The sequence below is a fragment of the Citrus sinensis genome, chromosome 3 (assembly GCF_022201045.2).
Source record: "Citrus sinensis cultivar Valencia sweet orange chromosome 3, DVS_A1.0, whole genome shotgun sequence".
Lineage (NCBI taxonomy): Eukaryota > Viridiplantae > Streptophyta > Magnoliopsida > Sapindales > Rutaceae > Citrus > Citrus sinensis.
The window spans coordinates 13,300,192-13,310,901 of record NC_068558.1 but is presented as its reverse complement, the minus strand read 5'-3'; the positions used below and the strand labels follow the sequence as shown (position 1 = coordinate 13,310,901).

General features: G+C 35.5%; 1 protein-coding gene across 2 annotated transcripts; it reads right to left on the bottom strand.

Annotated features, from left to right (window-relative positions):
- Nucleotides 1-989: 989 nt before the first annotated feature.
- LOC102626497 (BES1/BZR1 homolog protein 4) lies at nucleotides 990-5,361 on the bottom strand. Of its 2 annotated transcripts, XM_006477780.4 has the most exons (3): nucleotides 4,514-5,360; nucleotides 1,501-2,255; nucleotides 990-1,426 (listed from the first exon to the last, which is right to left on the bottom strand). In XM_006477780.4, exons 1-3 carry the CDS (start codon nucleotides 4,727-4,729, stop codon nucleotides 1,423-1,425), a joined length of 975 nt encoding a protein of 324 aa, XP_006477843.2. In that variant the 5' UTR covers nucleotides 4,730-5,360; the 3' UTR covers nucleotides 990-1,422. The 2 variants fall into 2 exon arrangements, with proteins under 2 accessions (XP_006477843.2, XP_006477844.2); XM_006477781.3 differs by lacking the exon at nucleotides 990-1,426 and having other exon boundaries at nucleotides 1,497-2,255; nucleotides 4,514-5,361.
- Nucleotides 5,362-10,710: the final 5,349 nt, after the last annotated feature.

Here is a 10,710-nt window from a genome sequence, read left to right as displayed (position 1 = left end):
TCAAATTTTGCATAATTATTTGACTTAAACTTTTTGGTGTTATCTCAGCTGACTGCAATCTCCACGCTGTATTTTAACTTGGATTAGGTTAAAGGAGACAAACAACTCCAAGATTTCATGGATAATTAGGAATAAATTTCTACCGAATTCAATTCAAGCTTGTCAATTTGCACAACAAACTCATGTTATTTATCTGCGAGAAAGTTGAATCATTGCGACATTCGTACACGCAAGAGATACGTATGAAGATTCAAGTAATTAACCATTTGACTAAAACCACAATTTTGACACTCATTTTCTCCATGTAACAATTCAATTTTCAAGTCAAAATGTATGTTTTTCAGCGAGCTTATGCCTGAGAGATTTTCAAGCAATTTTATTTGAATTTACCCACATCTTTAACGAGCTTTAGTGTTTTCTTAAGCATTTTCTAATAATTAACTCAGTGATTCCTCCAAGTTTTGAAGGTAATTTTTCAGGCAACATGGATTCTACAAAGTTCAAGCCGACGATACTCCAAGAAGAATGGCAAGTTGGCTACAAAAAACCAGCAAAAGACTTAATAGTTGATTCTGCCAAATCATTTATGTCGAAATCGATAGCAACAGTGAATTCCAAATCTGCAACAGGGGCTTGAATTGATAATTGAACCACCACGATAATTGATAATGAATGGATTGGCACACGGGCCAGGTCTGGACGAAAGTGTGATTGAATTCGGTAAATGGCGAGGGCAAATGGACCCATATTCTGGCTGTTTTGTTCGTATCAGGTAGGCACCAGTTACACTGGTGGGATATTGGTCAAAAGATAGTGAAAAGGAACATTCAAAGAGACAAGAAAAACTGTAGCCAATTTCAGTTTCTAGCACTTCAGGAGCAAGGTAGTGGTGTTTTGGTCATTGTCCTAATCCCTAACCTACAAAGTGCTTTTCAATTCTATTTGCAGCAGTAAACAAACAAATTCGGATCACCTACGACAGCTAGTAATGAACAGTCAAAAGAAAAGTGGAATGCATAACAAATATATCACATAATAATGTCAATGAAATGTACAAAAGGCAACAATAAAAGCCAATTCTATCCATTTTTTCGCAAAAGGTTCTGCCACTGAGTTACAATCCAATTCAATGGTCATCTAGTATTCCTTCCAATGGCAGACAGCTAATCCATACATATATCAGTTCCTTCTTAAATGAAAGGGTTTTGAAACCACCCCAAGATGGGCAAACCTTGAAAAACTAGCTACTTATAATTTTGGGCTTCTGGTTGGGTTGGGGGGGGGGGGGTGAAAAATATATATATAAAACAAGAGAGCACACTTGTCCAAGCTCACCTTACTCCCTTTTGTTATATGTTACGGAAAAGTAAGGACAGGGAGTCAATGGTCTGAAATCACAAACTTCTTCACTTGTCTGATTCTTTATCTGCATCACAGCATGGATCAAGTAAATAAACAATTAAAATCAATCTACCTCATTAAACAATGATGCTAGCTCACCTGGTCCTTGAGCTACCAAGAGTGAGTTCCAGATCATCTGATCCACATTCCTCATGAATCCTCTCCCCTTCCCAAGCCTTAACTAGCCCTGTTGCATTGCTTCCGAATGCAAACTCATCAGTTACTACTTCAGACATTGGAACATCAGCTGTATGATCAGAGCCGGCAGCAATGGCAGGTGAGCATGTTCCACTTTGCCCAGGAGTCCACATGCGGGAGCCACCACCAGCTAAAGTTTCATCCTTGAATCCAAATGGGTTTGAGGCAACAAGGCTGAATGTGGGAGAGGTTGGTGCACCATGAGGAAGACGGATTCCTGCAAACCATTCAGGATCAGGAACAATCTGCCGGCCAGGGCTTGGTGGAGTTGAAGAAGGCAGGAAAGAGTAGTGCTGCCCTCCCAAGCCAGGGCGCGAAGATTGGTCCTCCCAATCAGATTTCATTCGAGGGGTTCGAGCAGTTGGGGAGCTCAATGGAGGAGTGACAGGAGCACTGATAGAGCCAGTGTGAATATATAGATGGGGAAGCTTGGAGGATGAGGCCGATGAGGATGCAGATGAGAGGTTTTTAAGCCACGGAATAAGTGAGTTGTCAGAATTAGGGTTGGCAGCATAGGAAGATGAAGCAGGGCTTGGAAAAGAAGAGGAGGCTGGGCTAGGGTTGTAGGAAGCACAGGGACTTGGATGGTAAGATGAACATGGACTTGCCACTGCAGATCCACCTACTATATCCATGCGCTCCACAGGCTTACATCCCTGCAGAAATAGATGGACATTAAGTTGCATAAAAAGATAATAATTTGTCAAAAGGTTCTCAATGGTAAATATGGGCATTCAACTGGCATTAACACAAGACTACAACAAAACCTATGATCACACAAATGAATGAACATGATTGTACTTGAGAAAGCCTAGACTTTTTCAGTTTTGCTTGCATAACCTGAATTTGACTCATCTATATCTCCATTAAACAAGGGAACCATCAGTCTAGTTCCCCTTCTATCTTTCAGTTTTTCACCTTAAGCATCATCTTTCTCATGTCAGAAACGTGATTTTCTTGAGTGACACTTGTATTACGATTTTTCAGTCATCTAAGAAAACAGTTTACAGCTATAAGCACTTTTACATCATCAACAGTTAACCTCAATGCATGCTTACTTTATTAATCAAAATTTCCCCCAACTTGGTTTCCTATTTTATGCATGAGAATATCCTAAATTGCTCCATATTCTCAAGCTACAGCAGCATAGCTGGTCAACCAGATCCATACTGACATTAGTAGATAAGTACTACAATTTACAAAGTTAAACATTCTAAGCTAGCTAATTTGGCACTATGATGACACAAGACATTGCATAAGAATGACAAAAGCTCCTATTATAGCTCACATAGTCATATTACAATTTATCAAGACATTAAGAGGTTTTACAACACTATACTAAGAAAGTTTCAATCAAGGCTAATTTGTACTCTATTATGTGCAATAATTATTTACGCTACAAGGGCAATGCATTATTTCATCATATGCTTCATATCTTGAGCATACTAAACAGTGTTACATACCAACACCATCATGAGGGAGAGCATTGAGGGTCAAAAGTGCAATAAGCGAAGTATAAGCATGAGACTGATAAGTATATGCATGATCTTGCCATCTTGCATAATATGAAGGCACCATGGACCCTAGGCCTAGACATGCTTGAACCAATGGTTGAAGATTAATTATCGACTTTTCTGTTCTTCATTAATCATTTTTCTCCTAGCCTAGGAGAACAACAAACTATAATCTTAATCACAATCTTAAACAAAGTAACTGAATCCTGAAATGGAAAATTTAATTTTCCCCTAAATATTCTTTTAATTTTTCATTAAATCACATAGTCAAACTTTATCTCCATAAAATTTTTTTTTCTATTATTTTGAAGTCAATTTCCTATCACAGGAGAGGCCAAAACAAGAAATGTAGTGTAGAGCCGAGTGCCAGAGTGAAACCCCAACCCTCAAAGGATGCCGATAACTTTATTGACTTATAGATTAGGATTCATCAACACACTCAAACTATATCAACATTAAATGATAATAACCGACCTTAATAATTGAAGTGTAATCTCACAAAAGATGGAACTATATCATCCCCAAAATAGTTAAAGCAACTGGTACCCAGAACGGAAAACTGAGGGAAACTAAAAAGGTAACTGTTTTTGAGCTTCAATAAAGACGTCAGTGATGCAGAAAAAGTTGCCCAACAACTAAATCTATGAAAGCGAAAAATTCAGTCCAAGTAAAACTTAACTTTTGATGAGGGGCATTTCTGTCTTCTCGAGATCTATGCCATTACATTTGCATGTTCTCTCTCACACACACTTATCACTCAGATTACTGCCAGTCTTCAATGAGAGAGAAAAAAGAGAATCTTTGCTGCTGCTTTCACGCGTTCAACCAAAAAGAAAAAAAAAAGAGAGAAAAAGAAAGCCGCTGACTGTTGACTAGATCTAATGTGCTACGCCGATGATTAAAAAGTTAACCAAAGTAGCCACCCACATCTATCGAACGCCGGTGAGTGAAAAATAACGCAATAATTACAATAACGGCTTCGGCTATCATGCGCCGGTGCCAATTGCGCAGGCTAGCTACTGTTAACGACGGAAAATTGGATTCGGCTTATGTTCGCATATAAATTACATTGTTTTCACGGAATGTCATTAATATATATATATATGTAGACAGACTATCAATTTCCGTTTCAGTTTTCTTAAAAAAAATTAATTTTCTATTCTTGAAATTTCATAAACATTGTCCCAAAATTGCAACTATCGCTGCTAAAATGCGCCACACGGTGATGATCTTTAACACATGCCGCGATAATCATTTGATCTATGTGAACGGAAAACACGCCACTAACACAAGCAAAATCACTATAACTGAATTTCCAAAAGTAATTATTATAAATCAATCATGTTTAAGAAATTAAAAATAAATTTAAAAAAAGAAAGGAGTGGGAGAGAATACGATACCTTACGGTAAGTGGTGCCGTCGGGTTCGACGGTCCAACCAGCCTCGTTACATAGGGCCTTGAGGACTTCGTTGTTGTCGCAGTGCTTAGGGAGCTTGTAGTTGCCGTACATTCTCAGGCCGGCGAATATCTTCGCCGCTATTGCTCTCCTTCTTCTCTCTCTCCTCTTGTTGTTCTCCCTCTCTTTCCATGTTGGCAATCTCGCTCCTGACGTCATCTGTCTCCTATGTGTGCGTAAATAATCTCTTTCGCCTCAAGTTTCCGTTTACTTCAGTTTCATAATCAACAATTCTGAATAATCCGACGCCGTTTTTGAGTTGTAGCTCTGAATTAAGAAGCTACGAATCCTCAGGTTTTGAAACTCTGAGCTCAAAGGATCGAACTAAACGACACGGTTTCGGGAAGAAATGAAACAGTTTAAATAAAAAATAAGAATCGGACAACGGCTCCCAACTTACTACCAGCTTGTTTAACTTAAAAACGACGCAGTTTCAGGAGAGTCGGTGAGAAAAATGATAAACGAAAATTAAAGTTAGAAACAAGAATCAAAGAACATGATAAGCTTAATGATCCAACTAAAACGATGAAGTTTATAGCTGAAACGAACGGATTACACAATGAAAGTCAATGAAGTATCAAGATTCAAAGAAAGAATTGATCTAGAGTCTAGCTGGCGATCTGAACAGATCCATGTAAATGGAGATATAGATTATAGTAGTGAGGTTAAAGAACCGGTTGACCGTGAACCGGTCGGCTAGTAAGCGGCTTTTTAAAAAAAAAAAAAAAATTTGGGTCGAAGCCTGAAAGAAAAGTGGTAGCAGCAGAAATTTGTGAGTGCAAATGGAGGGATTCCGGAGGCGGTCACACTCACCTTTTGCATTCTGGAAAAACTAATTGCCACTGGCTATACATTGATTCACAACTTTGCCACTGCTTTTACATGCATCACTTTTTCAGAATTCTGATCAATCATGTCATGTTTATACTTTATACTGTTACTTTACACAATACTATAAACCTCTATTTTCTTACTTTTAGGGAATTTTAGGGCCTGTTTGGTATTGTTTTTGAATCTGTATTTTTTGAGAATAAAAAAAAAAAAAATAGTGTTTTGCAGTTATTGTATTTTAAATTTAAATATGCGTTTGGTATCATTTTCTGTATCCTATATTTTAAAACTGAAAACAATAATATGCGTTTGGTAATGCTTTTTTTAAAAACAGATTTTACTAATCATTTACATTATATTTATAGTTATAAAATAATTATTTAGCTAATACACACAAATACAACAAAATAATTTAACCAAATTTAATAAAAAAAATTACATGATAATAAAGTTTAAGAATTAACATTAATTAAAAAAATTTGACATTGTCATTGTTTTTACACTATATAATTAAGATATACATTACAACACATGATTTAAACAAAATAATTATAAAAAACTATATGATACACATTATGCATTACGTATGTAATCATGCCACATAAAAGCCGCAATTCCATCCGAGAAACAGAGGAGAACTCACGGTCCCTGTTCCAATCCCAATCCCAATGCCAGTCCCGGCAGCATTAAAGTTCGATGGTTTAGTGTGACATGCACGGCTTTTGGTAGTAATCGAAACACGTCTTGCAATTGTTTTGGCTCCATATCCATATCAAGACATTCAAGGCCAACAAACACTAAACAAGACTCTTTAAACTGGCAAATCAACCAAAGGTAAAACTTCTATCTATGTTTGCAAGCATCCATGTCTACGGGCTCCAGCAAGAAGATATTAATTCTTTCAAGTCACTTCAACAATCATGGGAATGCGGTGGGAAGAAAATTAAATTAAAATGGCATTGGTAATAAGGAATTCCATTATGTCACCAATGAATCATTACAACAAAATTGGCAACAATGTTTGCACCAAATCAAACAGTACAAGTGCCTTGCTCGATTTTGATCTCCAGTTTCATCGTGGCACCACCATCCCAGTAATAATTTCGTGTGGATTTCTTCGTTCTGTCTGAACAAAAATGTAATGCATACATTGTATTTCCATCTGTTCTATCTTTCAGGTTCTAGTAAACTATTATGTCTAGAGTCAGAGTAAAGCTTCAAAATACTTGACAAATATGTACCAAATGTGTTTAGATTCAAGAGTGAGATTTTCTGCTAACCACCATAAATATAAATTCTTGGTACTTCATGGGTCTAAATCATGACTACTATGTTCTGAGCCCTTGGAAAACTGTTCGTCGTGAAAGGGATCATCAGCACAATGTACAGAACTCCACCTAGGAGAGAAATTCCAGCCCATCTGTTCCAGCTCATGGCCAGTTGCTCTCATGCTGAAATATCATTGCTACAACCTAGAATCTGAAACAATCTAAAGAAAATAATCAAGAATAGTTTCTAATTTGTCAAATTGAACATGCCACTTAAAATAGTTTCCACATGCCACTTAAAACCAGAGCAAATCTTGCGCAAGATAATCAAGAAGTACACCCAATTAATTTGCCTAAAAAACTAATTGAACATAACAACATCCAATTTGCCCAATTGAATCCAATTTGCCGAATTGAACATCATATGGGTCCAAGCTAAACAAAAAGAATTATAGTCAAAGTGCAGCCAAATAGAAAAAAAGAAAGAAATATACCAGTAAGTGGTAGCAGCAAGCGAGTGGAAGAGCAGCTGCAGCAGTAGGATCTAGCAGCGGCAGCAAGCAAGTGAAAGAGCAGCAGCAGCAACCGAGTGAAAGAGCAGCAACAGCAGCAGGATCTAGCAGCAGGATCTAGCAGCAGCAGCAGCAGCACGCGAGTGGAAGAGCAACAGCAACCGAGTGAAAGAGAGCAGCAACAACCGAGTGAAAGAGCAGCAGCAGCAGGATCTAGCAGCAGCAACAACGAACTGGAAGAGCAGCAGCAGCAGCAACAAACTGGAAGTAGCTGGAGCAAATACCAAGTGAAGACAGCAGCTGCAACAGCCGAGATTGAGCAGCAGCAGCAACGGAGTGGCAGATCGAGTTAGAGGGAGAGATATGTGTTGTAGATCTAGAGAAAGAGGAAGAAGAGAGTGATAGTGAGTGCGGAGAGTTTAGATCGGGGACTTTTGGAGCTGTTGATGAAGTGAACACGAGCCGAGATTTGTTCTGTAATTTGTTCTTGAGTGTGAATTGTAATTCATTTGAAAACGCATTAAACATATTTTCAACTTTACAACTGGAAAGCTGAATCTGAATTTTTTGTTTTATAATTTGTTTCTGAGTTTAGCCCACCAAACACGAATTACATCTGTATCCTCAAAACGAAAACGAAAACAGAGGCTTGAAAACGGTACCAAACGGGCCCCTAAGATCTATAAAATTATTTTTTAGAACATGCTAACGATTCATTGTGAAATTTGACCAAAATATCATGAGAATATTATTGTTATTGACAATATTTTAACATGTATAATGAAAGAAATTTGTTTTAACTTTTAAACAATACTATTCTTTTTAAAATTATATTACAATTTTCTTATGTTTACTATTATAAAAAAAATGTTGGACATGCTTAAGTAATTATAATACGATGCCATTTGTGCCTAGATCTAAAATAAACGGAATAAAATTTAAAAAATAGATAGAATTCACATTCAAATTGAAAGAAAGAATCTACATCTCCTCTTTATACCAAGGGTATGAGAAGAAAAATCATTTTTTTTACTAAACTAATGAGTAGATCCTTGTACAATGGTGTTATTGTCCTAACTATATTTCCTAAAAGAATATTATTGTTTTATCACATCATATTTTTTAACATATCGTTTTATCACCAAAGTTTTCAAACAATTACTTTTTCCTATTTAATGTATCAGTTTTTATCATCTTAAAATCAAACTGTTAAAATTAACATAATTTTTAGTAGAAATTATAGTAAAAATCTATCTTACCTTTAAACTGTGTAAGTGTAATTTCACCCTCTACACTAAAAAATATATAATTAATTATAAACAAGGATATAGCACTTTTATTATTTGATTATTTTATATATCTAAAATAATTAATTGATAAAATATCATTGAATATACCAAAATTCCTAATATACTTTTCTTTATTTGATTATTTTAAATAATAATTTGAACCAAATTAGTAAAAATACTATAAATTTTTCATCATAAAAATGTTAAATTAAATTAACTTTAATTTAAAATTATAGTAGATAGTATTTATCAAATATTTATATACTGTACCTTAAAAATTAGATTTGGCCAACATTAATCCCAAACAAGTCTATCAAGTAGCAAATTAACACGTACAGCAGATTCAATTGGTTAGACCCACTACTAATTCAACCATTTTCATTTTTCACTTTTTGTTTATATATCCTTCTACGAAACGAAAAAAAAAAAAAGCGCTAAAGTTGGGACATCCAAAAATCCACAAGAGGACATTTTAGACATTGGCACTGAAAAGTAGTAAACGGAACAAATCAACACGTTAAAGCGTTCTCACCCCCGTAACCGTTTTTCATCTTTCTTCCTGTATCTGACCAACCGTGACGTTTGCATGCCACGTGCCCAGTGTCTTCGCTATCGGTTCAGTAACCGTCTCTGTCCATGACTATCCAATGAGCATTGAGAAGGAAGCCTCACTGAAGGTAAATGTAGCACGTGCCTGGGTTCGGCGCACGTGTGAACGAAAGCCCTCCAACTCCAATGTTTGTTGTCTCGATATGTGCATGCATGCCCAGGAGCAGCACACTGCAGATGCGGAGCTCGGCCCTTTCACGTGACCCTGCATCCTCGCGTGGCCACGTGGGTCCCTTTTGGCCAAATAACTGAATCCTTTTGTCACGCGCCAACATAAAGCATAGACACTAAGGCGCTCAAAAGCTAATTTCCTTTATATGGGTGAATATATAAAGTCATGTTACTCTTTTATTATTTATTATTTAAAATAAGGGTGCAATAAGTTTAAATTAATTTTTTAACTATTTACAGTGTTAATTTATTCCTTAATTTAATCTTAGGTGCCCACCTAATGAAAATCATTTAAAAATCATTCGGTAATATCCCAATGACATTAATTTGTCCAAAAATAAAATGAAAATTTATAACAATAACTGTTGTAAAATCATGATCATAAGTTTCATCTTTCAATAACATTATCCTACTCGTGACTTATTAGTATGATTTTATCCTCATAATTTGGTCTCTAATTAAAGATTAAAATTTAATGTATTAGCATAATGTCAGCTGTTAAGATTTGATCCTTACATGATACTTTTGAAAGCATATAATTCAATTATTATAAGATGATATAAGTTCTGGTTTTTTTTATTATTATTATTTCTTTATTGGCTTCAAATGACAGGCAAACAATTTTCAAATAATAGTACCTTGTCTAAAAACAGAAATGAGATAGAAGAAGTGTGTGTTCCACTGGTCACCAATTAGTGGTGGGCCTTCCCCCAATTAAGAAAAAAAAATGAAAAAAGATTTGTAGTAGGGACATTTGGGCCAAGGTGCCAACCTAACACTAAGCAACTGAGCCCAACTCGTAATCATTTTATTGTAATGAGTAATCTCCAGCCAATCAGCAATTGCAGCAGAGAAGAGCTTTGACTTGACTGCAACAGAGATAAAGATGAAAACAATAATTAAATGACTATTTCGTTGAAGCCCGAGTTCGAATCCTATATAGGGTTTCACTCCAACCTGTTATCTTAAAAAAATGAATTGGGGTTAGATTTTTTGGATAAATATCCTTTCCTAATATGAGGTATCATGAGTTTTTAAAAATTTTATACTATATATTTTTAAGTGATAGTGTATATGTATGATTTAACTTCTTTATTTTTTATATTTATTAACTACTAATCACCCACATATATTTTTATTTAAGAGGATATCAAATAATGAGATAATTCTAATCTAAATTTCTCACTAATTATCTGTGGAACTAGATTGAGATCAGAATTCTGAACTAATATTCAATAAACATCTAAGTTATATTTATAAATGTATGTATCTAGACTATCAATATATTTGAAATTATAATGGTTATATGTAGAATTATAACAAGTTAAAAGAAAATTGCCATTTGGTTGCATTTTAGATTGATTTTCTGTTTTCGAAAAACGAAAAACAGTTTTCAACTTGTGGTTTTGTTTGAAGGAGCCCATTTTTTATTTGGGCCTGCTGACATGCCCACTCAGATT

What these genes read in the sequence shown, in the direction of transcription:
- LOC102626497 (XM_006477781.3), bottom strand. Translation starts at nt 4,729, where the DNA reads ATGACGTCAGGAGCGAGATTGCCAACATGGAAAGAGAGGGAGAACAAC. An exon ending in ACGGCACCACTTACCGTAAG is followed by an intron (nt 2,256 to 4,513) that starts GTATCGTATTCT and finishes CTATTTCTGCAG; the next exon opens with GGATGTAAGCCTGTGGAGCG.